Source organism: Oreochromis niloticus, linkage group LG3 (assembly GCF_001858045.2).
Source record: "Oreochromis niloticus isolate F11D_XX linkage group LG3, O_niloticus_UMD_NMBU, whole genome shotgun sequence".
NCBI classification, from domain to species: Eukaryota; Metazoa; Chordata; class Actinopteri; order Cichliformes; family Cichlidae; genus Oreochromis; species Oreochromis niloticus.
In genome coordinates, this window is record NC_031967.2 from 4,103,884 (window position 1) to 4,121,964 (window position 18,081).

General features: G+C 42.9%; 1 protein-coding gene across 3 annotated transcripts in view; it reads right to left on the reverse strand.

The window, feature by feature from the left end:
- Positions 1–18,081, reverse strand: part of adam19a (ADAM metallopeptidase domain 19a) — a 102,806-nt gene that overhangs the window by 56,421 nt on the left and 28,304 nt on the right. For 2 of the 3 annotated variants that reach the window (XM_005464022.4, XM_025899330.1), the window contains exons 2-4: positions 18,002–18,070; positions 17,296–17,375; positions 13,999–14,075 (exon numbers count right to left, since the gene is read on the reverse strand). In XM_005464022.4, coding sequence (XP_005464079.1) covers positions 13,999–14,075; positions 17,296–17,375; positions 18,002–18,070 — 226 coding nt within the window. The remainder of the gene's footprint in view (positions 1–13,998; positions 14,076–17,295; positions 17,376–18,001; positions 18,071–18,081) is intronic. The other variant, XM_005464023.4, reaches the window with a different exon arrangement.

Genomic DNA, 18,081 nt, shown 5'->3' on the forward strand with positions numbered 1-18,081 from the left:
CCCCTATGTAGCCGGTGTATCAGAGAAACTCAGGAGAGTTTTCTCCAAGCACGACATCCCAGTGTACTTCAGACCCAGCAACACACTCAGACAGAAACTGGTTCACCCGAAAGACAAAACTCCAAAACACAGACTTAACAACGTGGTGTATGCTGTACAGTGCAGCGAGGAATGCCCAGACCTCTACATTGGAGAGACCAAACAGCCACTTCACAAGCGCATGACACAACATAGAAGAGCCACCTCCACAGGACAAGACTCAGCAGTCCATCTGCATCTTAAGGATAAAGGTCACTCTTTCGAGGATGCCAATGTTCACATTTTGGACAGAGAGGACAGATGGTTTGAAAGAGGAGTGAAAGAGGCCATCTATGTCCACTGTGAGCGACCATCTTTGAACAGAGGCGGTGGTTTACGACACCAACTGTCTGCCATCTATAATCCAGTTTTGAGTTCCCTCCCCAGACGCCTTAACGCCCACTAACATCCTGGGCCATCTGACCTCAGGAATTCACATGACAAGGTGGGGCCAGGTTTCACAATGAGCTCACCCGAAACCCTGGCTGATTAGGTCCCACACCCGTTTTCACACCTTGGCTCATGTGATTAGAGGATCACCAGGTGGTCCTTTGTCCCTCTTTGGGGGGATACTCCCACTGGGTTTAAATCTGGGACTCTCGGCCATTTGACCTTAGAACTGAAGAAGCTTCTTGGATGAGAGGTGAAACGTCTTCAAGCAACTTAAAGAAGTCCAGACGCTTTTCTTTGCAAACTCCTTTGACAAGATAAGATAACCTTTATTAGTCCTACACGTGGGAAATTTGTTTTGTTACAGCAGAAAGTGGACAGTGCAAAGTTAGGAAAAATGCAAAAATAAGAGAACACTGGAATACAATAAGAATAAGATACTGTACACAACTGTACAGAATAGAATAGAATAAAATAAAATGCTATATACAATAAAATGAAATAAAATAAAATAATACATTATTAAATCCCGTTCTTTTTATTCTTTTACTGGAAAGAGAAAACGCAGACTCAGAAAGGTCAAAGTATTTAGAATCATTTTATTCAATCATTACTTCCCGGAAAGGGATGTATACGAGGGTAACCCTCTGCAGATCTGAAGCATTACAAGCATATCGGCTATGTTATAATCCGCTTGCTCCTCCCCTACTAAAACGTCACTTGATCCATTTCAATACTACATGTCTGCCCTATAACTGCAAAAACGTCTGCACCCTAGCTCCTCATGTTATTTTGGCACAACTTACACGTTACACAGTTTCGATCACAACAACTTTTTTTACCTCTGCTCTTACTTCATGTGTGTGTGTGTGTGTGTGTGTGTTGCCTAGTTCTGCTTTTCTGTACCTCCTGTTCTTCTGCAGCTCTGCACAAGACTTCCTGTTCTGCACAGGTTCCTGTTCTTGCACAGTATTTCAGTCTTGCTTGCCACTTTATGACCTTTAACACACTTTATAACTGAAAAGTGGCCTTTTTAATATACTGGCCTACATAAGACAAAAATAAGCAGAAAATAAGCACTAAAAAATATATTTTACCTTAACAACATACAATAGGATAAAAATAGAATAAAAATGTTATATACAACTGAGTAAAAATACAACTTTGTCAGAAAAAGAGTATTGCACTTAGTCTTATTGCACATGTGTGGATGTGTGTGTTTGATCAGCTCCAAAAGTCTTTGTTGTGGAGTCTGACAGCAGTGGGAGGAAAGACCCGCGAAATCTCTCCGTCCCACATCGTGGGTGCCGCAGTCTCCCACTGAAGGAGCTGCTCAGTGCTGTCAGAGTCTCCTGCATGGGGTGGGAGATGTTGTCCAACAAGGATGACACCATTCTCCTGTCACTCACCACCTCCACTGGGTCCAGAGGGCATCCTAGAACAGAGCTGGCCCTGCGGATTAGCCTGTTCAGTCTCTTCCTGTCCCCGGCAGAGATATTGCCACCCCAGCAGACCACACCATAAAAGATGGTTGAGGCCACCACAGAGTCATAGAAGGTATTCAGGAGTGGGCCCTTCACTCCAAAAGGCCTGAGTCTCCGCAGCAGGTACAGCCTGCTCTGCCTTTTCCTGTAGAGGGCTTCAGAATTATGAGTCCAGTAAGATGGCGAAAGATGTACCCTTAGGCCCCCTCCTCGATTCAGAGATGGTCTTTCCCTTTTCACCCTGGCCGCTGTGTCTGTGGGGACGGTGTTGGCTCTATGTTGTAGCGTCCTGATGACACCTGATGGTTTCTGGTACACATCAGCTTTTGGATATCCCCCATTACTGATGGAAATCTCACAGTCTAAGAAGGCTAACCTGCCACTTTTCATATCCTCCCTGGTGAATTTGATGTGTCGGTCCACCGAGTTAATGTGATCCATGAATTGTGGTACGTCCTGAGATTTGATTTTAACCCAGGTGTCATCCACATATCTGAACCAATGACTTGGTGGTGTTTCAGGGTAGGATTACAAAGCCCTCTTTTCCACTTCTTCCATGTACACATTGGCCACGATGGGTGAAACTGGGGAACCCATGGCACACCCATGTGTCTGCCTGTAGAACTGACCCTTGTATGTGAAATAGGTGGAATGAAGACACAGTTCCAAAAGCAAACACACTTGGTCGATGCTGAGAGTGGTCCTGTTGCTGAGGTTGGGGTCATCCTGGAATCTCTTACGAACTACCTCCAACGTGACTGGGATGCAAGTGAAGAGAGATGTAACATCGTATGAGACCATGGTTTCATCTGCCTCCATAATGACATCTCTCACCTCCTCAAGAAAATCCAAGGTGTTCTGGATGTGGTGTTCAGAGCTGCCTACCAGCAGGTTGAGGATCGAAGCCAGAAACTTAGAGATGTTATAGGTGACTGAGTTGATCATACAAACAATCAGTCTTAAAGGTGCATCTGTTTATGCATCTTCAGTAAACCATACAAACCTGGTGTAGATTCCCCTGGGTAAAGCCTGTGGTATTAGGTCCGGTCAATAGCATTGTCTGGTTCTAACTGCTTCAGACAGTCTATCACCTTCTTCTTATATCCACTTCATGGGTCTCGTTTCAGGGGCTCATAAGTATTTTCGTCACTGAGCAGTGACAAAATTTTCTCATGATAGTCTTTCTGGTTTAGCAAAACTGTGGACCTACCCTTGTCTGCAAGAAAGATGATAATGTTGTTGTCATTACTAAGTGATGTGAGTTGCCTTGCTCTCCTCCATGCTGATGTTGGATGCTGGGGGCTTTGCATTCCTGAGTCAGACCGAAACATTTGTCCGTAGTTGCTCTGCTTCCACTTCTGCAATACTGTTGTTTTGAATTGCTGTTTCTGTGGCTGTGATCAGTTCCACTAGAGCAGGGGTCGGCAACCCTAGGCACGCGGGTTAACTGATGGCACGCACGACCATAGTTGGACTGGCCATTGGGCATACTGGGCATTTGCTCGGTGGCCCGATGATTTTTTTTGGGGGGGTGGTGGATTGGCCAGACGCTGGTCGGGGTGTAAAAATAACTCAGTTGTTTGGTGGTGGCTATGGCGGAGCTTCCACAGATTCAGTAAAATTAACAAGTGGTGGAGGCCAGCAGGTGGATGAGGGAGAGGGGAGGAAGGAGGAGGAGAGACCCGAGGCAGCCGCCGGTCGGAGCGTCAGGTGAACTGAACTTCAGGTAAGAAGTTATGACCTGCAGTCTATCTGGGTCAGATATAAACCAAGTTTAGGTGGAGTTTATTTTCGTTATGCTGACTTTTTACAGTCAGTTACAATAACTCGTACTGCGTACTAGCTAGCATGACGGAGTTTCTATACAGCTCGGTGGGTGCTATGATGTTACTGATAGTGAACTTTATTTTATTCATAAGGTTAGTAGAGTTGCCAACCGTCCCGTACAAACGGAATAGTCCCGCATTCAGAGAAATTATTAAGTGTTTCGTGTTGAGCTGAGAAGGAACACAGTTTGTCCCGTACTTCAGCCAGGATGGAAAAAGACACAAAGCTGGAGTTATTCTGTCTTTGCTGCACAGCTGCATCTTCTTCTTCTCTCATTCTCTTCCCTCCCTCTCCTGTTGCTACTTCAATCATGAAACTGATCAATGATCAGCTGATCAGCTTTTCTCTCTTGTTTGTTTATCGCCCACTTTGCGCCAGAAAGAGGAAACCGCCGGATGTCGCACTAAACAACAGCAGCACGTTTAAGCTTGGTCAGCTGTTGTTAGAATTTATTTAATATTAATTTCTAGTATCAGCTGATGTTTGCTGGAGCCACAGCTGTAAAAGCTGTTTGTCATGATATCGGTTTGGATATGTGGTGAGAGGGAAACATGAAGATGAAACCAGAGGATGTCCTTACTGAATCATCAGAGCTGAACAGGTGATGGAGAAACAGGTTTATCTTTTAGGTAACATGAATGAGTTGAAGGGAAGTTATGAACTGTTTCTCAGAGACAAATAACACCAGGATCATTTTCTTTGTAGCTGACAGCTGGTAACTGTGCAGGGGCGGATCTAGCAAAGTTTTGCCAGGGGGGCCAGGTAGGGCATTACCGGGAAAGGGGGGCACAAAGAAATACTTTCTTATTCTCATTTAAAATGTCTGGCTGTTATTAAATAATTATCTGAAGCTTACAACCAAAGTTTTTATCTGACGTAAAATGAATAGAAATCATACATTTACCAACAAGACAGTGTACATCACTGTCACAACAGCGTCTGTTTTCATTCAAAGGCTTTATGGCTTTAATATCTGGGGGGCCGGTCTGTAGTCAAAATGCATCCATAGACTCGAGACACAATGCATTTTTGGGACTTTCAGGTGTATGGACCAATGTTTTATCTTCTGATCAAACCAGAAATCTTTAATGAGCAGCTAGATTTGTCTCGCATTAACTGGCTGAGTTAATGCCAGTTAATGCGACATCGAAGCAGCTGGAATCCACAGCTGTGCATGTTCATGGAGCTTGTATTTTCACCTGCTGGACATCACTACCTGACAAGTTTAACTGTCTTCAGAACATTGCAGAGGCCTTATTGACAGTATTTGGCTCTACATATCTGTGTGAGCAGATTTTCTCTCACATCAGTGTCCTCAGGTAGCCGTCTGAATGCTGGACACTTGGAGACCTGTGTCTCTGAGTGGGAGACCAGAGATCACATTAACATGTGTGTCTGTGTATTAACAAACATACCATATTGGCCCAGTTTATTTTTCTTATCATTGTTGTGAGGAGACCATAAATAGCATTTGTATTTTCTGTTGTACAGTTCATTTGCTGTTATGGAGTTCTTGGTATGAATAAAAAGTGTCTTTTTTTTGTTTCAAAATAGCTGATAACTATTCGCTGATAGCCGCCAACATCTGCAAACAAATATAATTCTATAAAGTGGTTCTATATAATGTGTAACTGTTCATATAGAGCGTTATTAAATTTATTGCTAATGCAATCATATGGCACACTGACTTCTGAGGAAATTTTAAATGGCACTCGCCATCAGAAAGGTTGCCTACCCCTGCACTAGAGGGATTTGTCTCTGTGTGACAGCAAAATTCAACCCTTTAGCAAGGATGTTTTTCTCTGTTTGGGTGAGCTGTCTGTCAGACAAATTCTTCACCCACTTGTCCATATCCTCGGTGTTGCATCCTTGTCTCTTCTGGCCGTTGAGGACACTCCGTATTTTGCTGTTGTTTCCGACGTACCACAAGTAAGTCAAACCTCCTTTTTTGCCTGGTCTTAGACTTTTTCTGCTGTGCTAGACGAGCCTTCTCAGTGAAGTCAACCACCTTTTTAAGAGTACTCTCATCTAGAAGCATCGTAAGTCTCTGTCGGATCCGCTCCTCTTGAGATTTTAGCACGTCAATGGTAAAATTTGTTTGCCCCACCCGCTCATTAAGCAGCTGGTGCTGTGACATTTCTCCCATTGACAACTCTACGTCCAGATGAACAGAATCAACTTTTGGACATAGACTGTATGAGTCCTCTTCCTCCTTTAAAATCTGGTTGTCTGTATTTATTGACTGTAATGTGTCAAGCAGCCAGATATCCAGCCGCTTATCCATTATATTCAATCTCTGCTAAGGCAGATCTAAAGGGCCTAGCCAATTAATTTCTGTGTTCAGATTTTAGAGTGATCGAGGCTTTAATTTTATGTCTAGACCAGCGGTTCTCAAACTGTGGTACACATACCACTGGTGGTACTTGGGCTCCCTGTAGTGGTAAGTGGGAAATCTCCCCCAAATTTTTAAGATTAAATAATATACCATTTTGGAGGTATGCAAAGATGACACGAGAGTTCCCGCTCTTCTGGGAGCCGGAGTCAACCAGAAAACATCTCCCCGAGCGAGTCCTCTATGAAGAGCAGCCTCTCCGTATCGCCAGTGGTCATGGCCGCTACAGAGTGCTGGCGGGCTTGTTTCCCTGTGCCTTAAAACAGTGCTGCAGTGTTGCCAACTTACCGACTTTGGAGCTATATTTAGCGAGTTTTCAGACCCCCTTAGCGACTTTTTTATTCTAAAAAAGCGACTAGTGACAAATCTGGCGACTTTTGCTGGTGTTATCGGAGACTTATGACGACTTTTTGACGTGGAAGCAAATATCGATCTTGGGGCTCACAGGCAGCATATAGTCCTCACGTAGGAGTCTCCCACAGCTGCTGTCAGAGCAGGAGATGGTCACATCTATGCGTCCAAACTGCAAATAAATTGCGCATGAGTGAAGCTCCTGCTCCTGCCCTGACTACAACGCAGTCAGTTCTTCTTTTACTCTTACTTTTTGTGGATCACAACGTTTAAAACTACTTAAAAACACACACACACAAACAAACGTTAACTCTGCCAGAGTGCCTATTTTTGGTCACGTTTGCCGGTCCCAAGACCGGATAAAGGATGTAGGTTGGAAATGTGACATTAAAAAAAACAAACAATAAATGCTAAAAGAAATTTAATTTGTAGTTCTAAATATACTCTAAATGCATTTAGGGTGTTGTTTACTCACTTTATGTCTCTTCCACGATGCAATTTCTCTTTCCTACAACATAGGTTACAATTACATAAGCATGACCAATTATGCAAATTAGGCGATGATGTCATTTAGCGACTTCTAGTGACTTTTAGGACAGCCAATGGTGATTTTCCTTATTGAGGAGTTGGCAACACTGCAGCACCATGCTGCAGTGCCAAAACGCTGATGGTAAAAACACAGCCCTTTTCCACGGTGCCGCCGTGCCGTGATCTCAGCAATGAGTGGGATCACAGCACGATGAGTCGTTGGCCTCTGGGAGAATCGGTTGGGGCGCAGGAGATGCCGTTAGTCATTTGGGTACTATCGCCTGGATGCTGAAGCTCCTAGTAGCCAGAAGAATCTGAGCGGTAATCCTCCATGGCCAGCAGCAGGGAGTTTTCGAGGCCAACTCGCACTGGAGCTGGCAACTGTCAGCGGAAGAGGTGAGTGAAGAGGAATCCGCCATCATCTGTTCCTAGCAAGGACAGCGTGCTCTCCATGAGCTCGAGAATGGTACCATCACCCAGGCATGAGAAAGAGAGGAGTTTCTCAGCCCGCTCTGTGTTGGAGAGGAAGCAGCGCTGCAGCAGCAGTGCCTTGAGAGCGGTATATTTCCCTTGGGTGGGGGGGCTCCCAGAGGAAGGTCATCACACAGCGGATGGACAGTGGATACAGCAAGGCCATCACATGATGGTATTTCGTGTTCGGCTGAAACGCCACGAAGAGCAAACTGATCTTCGACGTGCACAAACCACAAAGGAGGGTTGTGAAGACAAAAATCTGGCAGCTTAACCACCACAGCAAAAATTAAAACCTACAGCTCTGCTATCACTTCCGATATAAATGAAGACAAGAAACTAAACAGCAGTGGTGTTTGTAGGGTTACTGAAGTTGGGCTAGCTGGTATATAATGATGTGCTACGTGGTGGCTAGCTACACAGCTATGGTTAGCATAACATAAACACAGTGAAGCTGGAGGATGAAAGTTAACGTGACGGTTCCCCATGCAGTTGCATGGCAGGATGCTGTAAACGGACCAAACTTCAGTTGGGAGATCAACTGCAATATACGGTTAGTCATTTATATACTGCTGCATGGGCTGGGCCAGGGGTGGGCAATCTCAGTCCACGAGGGCCGGTGTCCCTGCAGGTTTTAGATGTGTCTTCGAACCAACACAGCTGATTTAAATGGCTAAATTAGCTCCTCAACATGTCCTGAAGTTCTCCAGAGGCCTGGTAACGAACTAATCATGTGATTCAGGTGTGTTGACCCAAGGTGAGATCTAAAACCTGCAGGGACACCGGCCCTCGTGGACCGAGATTGCCCACCCCTGGGCTGGGCTGTAGTTACATCGTCAGGTTTTAAAAACTGAGCTTTAAAATGAATAGTGATGATAAAAACCGAGAGAGGCCGACAGTGATCACTGACTTTTTTAGGGGCTTGTTCAGATTAAATAGAACAAGATACAAAGCATTAAAACATGTTAAAAACACAACAGCCTTAATAAAATCAGAATAGTTTGGACCCAGAAGCAGGTTTCATCACGTCATCACTTAAAGCTTGGATATCCCACCTGCAATGAATGTTTTAATGCAGTACAGTTATTATTATCACTTGTCACATCCTGTTTATGACAGTTAAAATAAATAACATTCATATAAGAAATCAAATTGTCTCATGTAAACTGTATATAGCGTTAAATAGGCCTACACTACTGTACTTTAATGTCGGTCATAAGGGTGGTACTTCAGGAGCCATATATGACGCTTGTAAAAAGTTTGAGAACCACCGGTCTAGACTGTTTCTTTAGTACACTTCAATCAGCATTTAAAATCAGTGCTTACTGCACTGAGCTGAAGGCTAATTAGAAGGAAGGTTTGCTTCGGCTCCTACTGGCAGCCAAAGAAGTTTTGCAGGAAAGTAGAGTTTAGTCCTAATGATCTTGTATTTGCATGCCCAGTCACAGGTTCTTTGGCCATTGTACATGACCAGTGGCCTAGAGAGAGGCTTTATGAAAAAGGTGAGATACCTGAGGAGAAGTTCTCTTTTGAGAACTCGAGTGTGAGTGTTGTCACCACTTGTTCAGGCTAATTTTTTGGTCCTTGCTCACTTGTAAAACTGTTATTCTTACAAGACTACCTGGTTGAAATGCCCAACAAAAAAAAAATTCTACTAAAATCTCTCATGTAAATTTACTCAACCCATAGTATGCATGCTGCCCATCTTCTGAATTGCCTGTTAATAGTTAGCGACACGTGGAATTCCTCCTCTGTTGGTCAACATTGCAGCATCTAATTCATCTCAGGTGGTGTCAGCAATGGTGTCAGAAAGAAGGTGTATTAGGAGATGGAAAACAACAACCTTGCCTTAAAAATTCAGAACCTCTGGGTAACAAGTCTGCTGTATTGGGACATTTGGATGAAAATATCCCAGATGAATTAACATCATGCAGTCTTATCCATTCCTGTTCTCAGATACACCATCTTCTACTCATTTAATGGAGCATGATGTTACCTATTAAACAGCATTTTTACCAGTTATCTCCTGATAAGTGAAGAAGATATAATAATGGAAGAGGATATGCACCTGACTTTGTAACTGCACACCCACCTGCTTTGACCAGGTGGGTGTGGCAAAGTTTGTGAGGATGTTTGACCTTTTGAAAGAGAACCAGGATTTTCCTCTATCTCAAGAGCCAAATTTCTTTCATTATTCCTTTAAGTCTGTATTCATATACTGTCAGGCCATTTGGTCTTTGAAATGTTGCTGGTGCATTTCAAAGACTCATGAACACAGTTGTGTCAGGATTGCATGGCTGTACAGTATGTTTAGACAATGTAGTTGTATAGAGATTGAAAATGTGACGTAATTTCTGGGGTAAAACCGCAAAGGATTGTAGGTACAAGTGGCTAGCGCGCACAGGCTATTACAAGACAACAGTTACACAGAGATAAACAGAGAAACAAAGAATGGCCATAGCCGGTCGCATGACAGCCACTGGAAGCCGATGGGTAAAGCGATCGGTTTTTAACGGATTCCTTTGTGGAAGAAAAATTGTTCAAGTCATGTTTCCGAAGTCACAAAGAGGTGAAGGATGGCCTGGATTGCGGGGTACGTTCCGAAACACACGGTGGTACAAGAAATCCCTTTCACTGGAAAGAACAGTGACTGTCACTGACCCTCTCTCTTCAAGTACTCCGAAGCGAAGAGACAGACAGGACGCCCGGGGACGCCGCCGAGTTTTCTTTGCCCCACTCCAATTTTAGTGGATTTTAATGCTGTGGCTGACGCCACTGGACTTTTAGTGTTGTTTTTATGTTTTTACTGTGTGTTCTCCCTTTTTTGTAAATAAATTATATTTTAGTAATCGAGTTTTATATTGTTCTATTGCCTTGGCTACTCCACTGCTCTGTCCATTTTTGAAGGGTTGCCCTTCACTTAGAATAAAACCTGGTGTCCACCTACATATCTGGTTACTCGGAACATGTCAGTGTCCTGTACCCATCCGTCGGTAAACTGGAACTGGGCTTGTTGCAGGGCTCTGAAGTTAACAAACACTTCATGAGTGTATGCACTCACACTTAGGACCATATAATTATAAATATGAGCGTGATGAAAGCTGGGCAGCACGCTAACGTCTTTAGTCCACTCTGTATGCTCGTATGGGTCTAACTCAGGGGTAGGTAACCTTTCTGATGGCGAGTGCCATTTAAAATTTCCTCAGAAGTCAGTGCGCCATATGATTGCATTAGCAATAAATTTAATAACGCTCTATATGAACAGTTACACATTATATAGAACCACTTTATAGAATTATATTTGTTTGCAGATGTTGGCAGCTATCAGCGAATAGTTATCAGCTATTTTGAAACAAAAAATAGACACTTTTTATTCATACCAAGAACTCCATAACAGCAAATGAACTGTACAACAGAAAATACAAATGCTATTTATGGTCTCCTCACAACAATGATAAGAAAAATAAACTGAGCCAATATGGTATGTTTGTTAATACACAGACACACATGTTAATGTGATCTCTGGTCTCCCACTCAGAGACACAGGTCTCCGAGTGTCCAGCATTCAGACGGCTACCTGAGGACACTGATGTGAGAGAAAATCTGCTCACACAGATATGTAGAGCCAAATACTGTCAATAAGGCCTCTGCAATGTTCTGAAGACAGTTAAACTTGTCAGGTAGTGATGTCCAGCAGGTGAAAATACAAGCTCCATGAACATGCACAGCTGTGGATTCCAGCTGCTTCGATGTCGCATTAACTGGCATTAACTCAGCCAGTTAATGCGAGACAAATCTAGCTGCTCATTAAAGATTTCTGGTTTGATCAGAAGATAAAACATTGGTCCATACACCTGAAAGTCCCAAAAATGCATTGTGTCTCGAGTCTATGGATGCATTTTGACTACAGACCGGCCCCCCAGATATTAAAGCCATAAAGCCTTTGAATGAAAACAGACGCTGTTGTGACAGTGATGTACACTGTCTTGTTGGTATATGTATGATTTCTATTCATTTTACGTCAGATAAAAACTTTGGTTGTAAGCTTCAGATAATTATTTAATAACAGCCAGACATTTTAAATGAGAATAAGAAAGTATTTCTTTGTGCCCCCCTTTCCCGGTAATGCCCTACCTGGCCCCCCTGGCAAAACTTTGCTAGACCCGCCCCTGCACAGTTACCAGCTGTCAGCTACAAAGAAAAGGATCCTGGTGTTATTTGTCTCTCAGAAACAGTTCATAACTTTCCTTCAACTCATTCATGTTACCTAAAAGCTAAACCTGTTTCTCCATCACCTGTTCAGCTCTGATGATTCAGTAAGGACATCTCCTGGTTTCATCTTCATGTTTCCCTCTCACCACATATCCAAACCGATATCATGACCAACAGCTTTTACAGCTGTGGCTCCAGCAAACATAAGCTGATACTAGAAATTAATATTAAATAAATTCTAACAACAGCTGATCAAGCTTAAATTTGCTGCTGTTGTTTAGTGCGACATGCGGCGGTTTCCTCTTTCTGGCGCAAAGTGGGCGATAAACAAACAAGAGAGAAAAGCTGATCAGCTGATCATTGATCAGTTTCATGATTAAAGTAGCAACAGGAGAGAGAGGGGAGAGAATGAGAGAAGAAGATGCAGCTGTGCAGCAAAGACAGAATAACTCCAGCTTTGTGTCTTTTTCCATTCTAGCTGAAGTACGGGACAAACTGTGTTCCTTCTCAGCTCAACACGAAACACGTAATAATTTCTCTGAATGCGGGACTATTCCATTTGTACGGGACGGTTGGCAACTCTACTAACCTTATGAATAAAATAAAGTTCACTATCATCATCATAGCACCCACCGAGCTGTATAGAAACTCCATCATGCTAGCTAGCACGCAGTACGAGTTATTGTAACTGACTGTAAAAAGTCAGCATAACGAAAATAAACTCCACCTAAACTTGGTTTATATCTGACCCAGATAGACTGCAGGTCATAACTTCTTACCTGAAGTTCAGTTCACCTGACGCTCCGACCGGCGGCTGCCTCGGGTCTCTCCTCCTCCTTCCTCCCCTCTCCCTCATCCACCTGCTGGCCTCCACCACTTGTTAATTTTACTGAATCTGTGGAAGCTCCGCCATAGCCACCACCAAACAACTGAGTTATTTTTACACCCCGACCAGCGTCTGGCCAATCCACCACCCCAAAAAAAAAATCATCGGGCCACCAAGCAAATGCCCAGTATGCCCAATGGCCAGTCCAGCTATGGTCGTGCATGCCATCAGTTAACCCTTCGCGTGCCAACGGTGGCACGCGTGCCTAGGGTTGCCGATCCCTGCTGTAAATACACATTCACGTATTCTCCAATGGAGTGTGCGTCAGGTCTTTGTGTCACAGTGAATAACAAGCCCAATTTTGATCACAGCAAAGAGGGGAAATACCTTTAACAAGCATAAACATTTGACCATACAACATGCAATTAATTTGCTGGCCTTCCAGCACCTGCCATAATTTCAGGAGAGATGTACAGCATTCCCGTACGATGCCAAGGGGGTACACAGTGGGAAAGGTGGAGTCGGGGGATGCACACACACCCTGGTTCACTAAACCTTGGTTCAGTCTTGGGTGTTGTTACAGGCATAGTGCATGGTGATGGTCACAAATATTCCATGGAATCAGGTAAAATTAAACATAAGGGCAAAACACAAGGCAAACCTTAAAGCTGCGGTTAGTTTCCATCTGGTGGACCCTTTTAATTCTAGACCATGATTGGCCTGGATTTTCTAAGCTGGTGGATGTAAGACAGACGATGGGGAACGGGAACTCTGGATTGAATCATGGCCTGATTTTTACTGGCCAGTAATAAAAAGTATATCACTTTTTATTAGCTCTTGTCAATTATAAAATGCAATATCCTGAAAACACTATTGCTGCACATTTCTACAAAGAGTGTTTGTGTGTGTAGATGCTGACTGACCAGTGCATGTTGTTTATTGCCCAATAATTCATAAAAGAACTTCATATTATTTGGTATTAAGACTAGTGTGCATCACCACCAGACCGACAGAGGGTGTGATGGAGTGACAGCAAGTGACGAGGAAAAATGAGTGCTGCTGAGGCAGTGTGTGTTAAGCACAGAAAAGGTAACTGTAGCTGGCTCCAGGTTTACTTCTTTCTGGCTAAGTCGAAGACACCTGAGCAACCAGAAGTAAAGGTAACTAGAGGCACTGGTGACAGCTGATATTGCTGGATCTCTGGAGTGGAATTCATTTGTGTTTACCAACAGGTCGAGTCATCAGATCAAAAGACCACTAACAGGCCCATTAAATCTTAGTTGTCTAATTATTCAGATATTAAAACAAAAGCAAGTTTAAAAAAAAATAAAACAGCTAGACAACAAATGGACAGCAGTTGACCAGACAGCACTGTGTACCAATAACATCAGAGGCAGAGGAGGCTATACGATAGATTAGGCTGACATGAGAGAACTTACTGATTATGTTCCACTTGAAGCACCAGCTGGAGGTCACTGAACGAGAGCAAGATCTTTCCTCTGACTGGATATTCCTCCTGTAAGGTTATGATGAAAAACTGGGTTAGCTCCAGGTACTTCGGCTTCTTTTCAGTATTCAAAGCCATGCCTATTGGGCTAACTTATGATTTTAAATCTACTATGAATTACAGGTAGATTAAGTGTTTGAAGTTCGTAGTGATCAATATGATTAGAATAGTGCTGTATGAATGAAAAAACATCTCTGATTGCTAGAACCTGTTAGTAGCCTGGCCGCTGCATTTTGTATGGGTTGGAGGCAAGAAAGAGATGATTTGTCCAAGCTGGTAAACAGGGCATTACAATAATCTAAACGCGATGACACAAATGCATGAAAATTTTTTTCCAACATTTCTTATATCAAACTCCGTGAAGTTTGTCTTTTATTTCTTTATGTGTCCCAAAGAGGGCCCATATGTCATAGTGAAGCGTAAAACTGAACGTAATATTGTAAAAGTCATTAGTCTTCTATCCACCTCCGAACAGCGATAAATCATTTTTCAAAGACTTCTCTGATACAGTTTCTCTGGAGAAAGTAAACTAGTGGGTGCTTGGAGGTCTTCCCTCACAGAGAGTTATACGCATTTCTCTGTCCCCATTCAGTCCGCTCAAGAATTGACTACTTTTTGTACAAAAAGAGGATTGTTATAGAATGGCGTCTCAGATCATAATGCAATTTACTTGTCTATACAGGTAGACCAAAAAAAAAAACCCTTAATGTTTGCATTCTTAATAATGGAAAAATAGTTAAGGACATTAGGCAGGACACCTTGACACCTTCCTCAAAAAGAATGGAAAGCTTTAACAGATTTTTCTGAAGCCCAATTTTTTTTAGTGAAATTGTGAAGTTGACCCGTTAATACTGTGGGATTCCTTGAAAAGTTGTCTTCTTCTTTCTAGCGTTTGTCCCGCATAGCAGGGTCCACTTTGCGGCAAATCCGTCTCCATTTGGCACGATCAAGGGCGTCTTCTGGGGTGGCATTGACGATCTTCATGTCTTCCTTTATTCTATCCATCCACCATTTCTTCGGCCTGCCACGGGGTTGCTGGCCACTGGGCTCAAGCCTCATTGCCGTTTTTGTCACTAGGCTGTCGTCTGAGCGTAGTACGTGTCTGTACCACCGTAGCCTTGCCTCGCGCATTTTCTCCATAATTGGTGCGATGCCGAGCCGCTTTCTGACATCTTCATTCCTGACTTGGTTCCAATGCATGAGGCCTAGACACCACCTGAGCATTCGAATTTCCATCGTGTGCAGGGCCTGTTCGTGCTTGGCGGTGGCTGGCCAACACTCCGATCCATACAGGGCAGCTGGGCGGACTACAGTCTTGTAAATCTTGGCCTTGAGATGGTCTGGCATTCGATGGTTGCATAGCACACCCGTCACTTGATGCCACTTCAACCATGCGGCATTGACCCTTGCTCGCATGTCCAGAAGGATATCCCCATCAACACTGATCATCGATCCCAAGTACCTGAATTGGTCGGCCTTGAAAAGTTGTAGTAGGAGGAAAATTAATAAGAATGACTACATAACTTGAACATAGAAGGTAGTAACTAAACCAAAAGAGACTGAACAAATATTTAAAAATTACTATAAAAAAAGCTTTATTCACAGGAGGGCACAGGAAATGGGTCAATATTAGAAGAACTTTACATCCATTACATAGAATTAATAAGGACGAAATAAGCGTAGCTCTAATGCAGAAAAGGCCAGAATACGCTTTTCCACACTTCAGCTGCCAGAAGACAGAGGTGGAAAGTCTCTCCCTGTGATGGGCCGAGCAGTGAAGGAACGTCAGACTTGGTTAAATTATGCAGAAAAATGTAAATCTTGGGCCCATAAAAGAGGTCAAAGTATCAGAACTCTACTCAAAAGCTGACAACAAACAAAACTACTAACTCAAACAAACTGCCCTACCTAAACAAGACCAAAGAGGTAAAACAAATAAAAACCTAACTGAAACTAACATAACAAATTTTCCCAGTTGTTTACACACATTTTCCGAAAGCATGCCTTATATTGTCAGAACTCAACACACAAAAAAAAACACACACACAATGGGCAAAACCCTACAATTCTCCTGCAAAATAAAGTCATCACAATGACTTACTGTAAGCCTTTTTATGGTCAGTGTAACACTTACTACAGACAGTACATAGGCCTACATAAGGGCATTGTAAAGGATTACAGACATATATTACAGATATGTTTGTATTCAAAACACACAAATACATGGTACCGAATATATTTTTACTGCATTCTCCCACAAAAACAATGTACACAGTGTTCATCCCAACCAAAACAAAGTTGCACATACCGTGGTCTACACATACAAACAACAGAAGAATGTACTGAATACAGTTACAGTAAAAAAAAAAAATCCACATCACAACCAATATGCTTGTGATGCAATATTCTGTCCAACTTTACACCTATCCTTGGCATCACTGCATCACTGCACTACCTTGTAGTACCATATCACCCTATTAGAGCACTTCGCTCTCACACTGCAGGCTTACTTGTTGTTCCTAGAGTATTTAAAAGTAGAATGGGAGGCAGAGCCTTCAGTTTTCAGGCCCCTCTTCTGTGGAACCAGCTTCCAGTTTGGATTCGGGAGACGGACACTATCTCTACTTTCAAGATTAGGCTTAAAACTTTCCTTTTTGCTAAAGCATATAGTTAGGGCTGGACCAGATGACCCCGAATCCTCCCTTAGTTATGCTGCAATAGACGTAGGCTGCCGGGGGATTCCCATGATGCATTGAGTTTTTCCTTTCCAGTCACCTTTCTCACTCTCTATGTGTTAATAGACCTCTCTGCATTGAATCGTACTTGTTATTAATCTCTGTCTCTCTTCCACAGCATGTCTTCTATCCTGTTTTCCTTCTCTCACCCCAACCGGTCGCAGCAGATGGCCCCGCCCCTCCCTGAGCCTGGTTCTGCTGGAGGTTTCTTCCTGTTAAAACGGAGTTTTTCCTTCCCACTGTCGCCAAAGTGCTTGCTCATAGGGGGTCATATGATTGTTGGGTTTTTCTCTGTATCTATTATTGTAGGATCTACTGTACAATATAAAGCGCCTTGAGGCGACTGTTGTTGTGATTTTATATAAATAAAATTGAATTGAATATTTTCCCTTCAATTTAAATTTATGAATATGTTGTCAAATCACAACAACAGTTGTCTCATATAGGGCAGGGTGCAGGGTAAAAACCATATATATATTAAACACACATCTGACCTTTGTGGCAGGTTCTGTATGCTTCTTTGTTTGACTTGGAGAAATCCATTCCACCATCACTGTCCTTCCCTTGTGCAGCCCTTGGAGACACAAAAGAATTAGGAAGATTAATATAATGTGGGTTTGCTTACATAGACTGGGTAGGCTTGCTACAGTGCAGCATCACTACGTCTCTGAGAAAAAAAATAGCAGTCAGAGTGCATAAAAGATGCCATCCCTTTTTAATTTAGGAAGGCTGCTGGTTGAATAAGATATCAACTTCAGTATTCTGTTTTATTGTGTGAGGTCAGGTGTAAGTGTGTTCGGAATGTAGATTATTCACAGCTATTCCAGCATGCAGACTGGAAAAAGCTGCAGCTGACGTATACTTTTGGACTAGATGGGATTTATCAAACAAAGAAACTATACATCCATTCAGTATACATTACTGCCATCTTGTGGCCGGAGTCTGCTACTGTTGTTGTCACTTATGTGAACTGGGAAAGACCATCTCTGAATTGAGGAGCTGGCCTAAGGGTACATCTTTCACCATCTTACAATGCTGTGACTGCAGTCATTCCTCAACTCTCTGTGAATGGTACTCATGGTCACTGATCAATAACCACTGATCGATGGTCATGACAATTTGCATATGAATGCTCATGAAACTGACCTCTGTGCCCAGTGTTAGACAGTAATTAGGTAAATGTAAAGTTTATAACATTACCTGCAATCAGATGAGACTGAGACTGAAGCCACTTGGATGAGTGATGAAACGTTTCTCCCCCTGAAAACACTATATCCAGA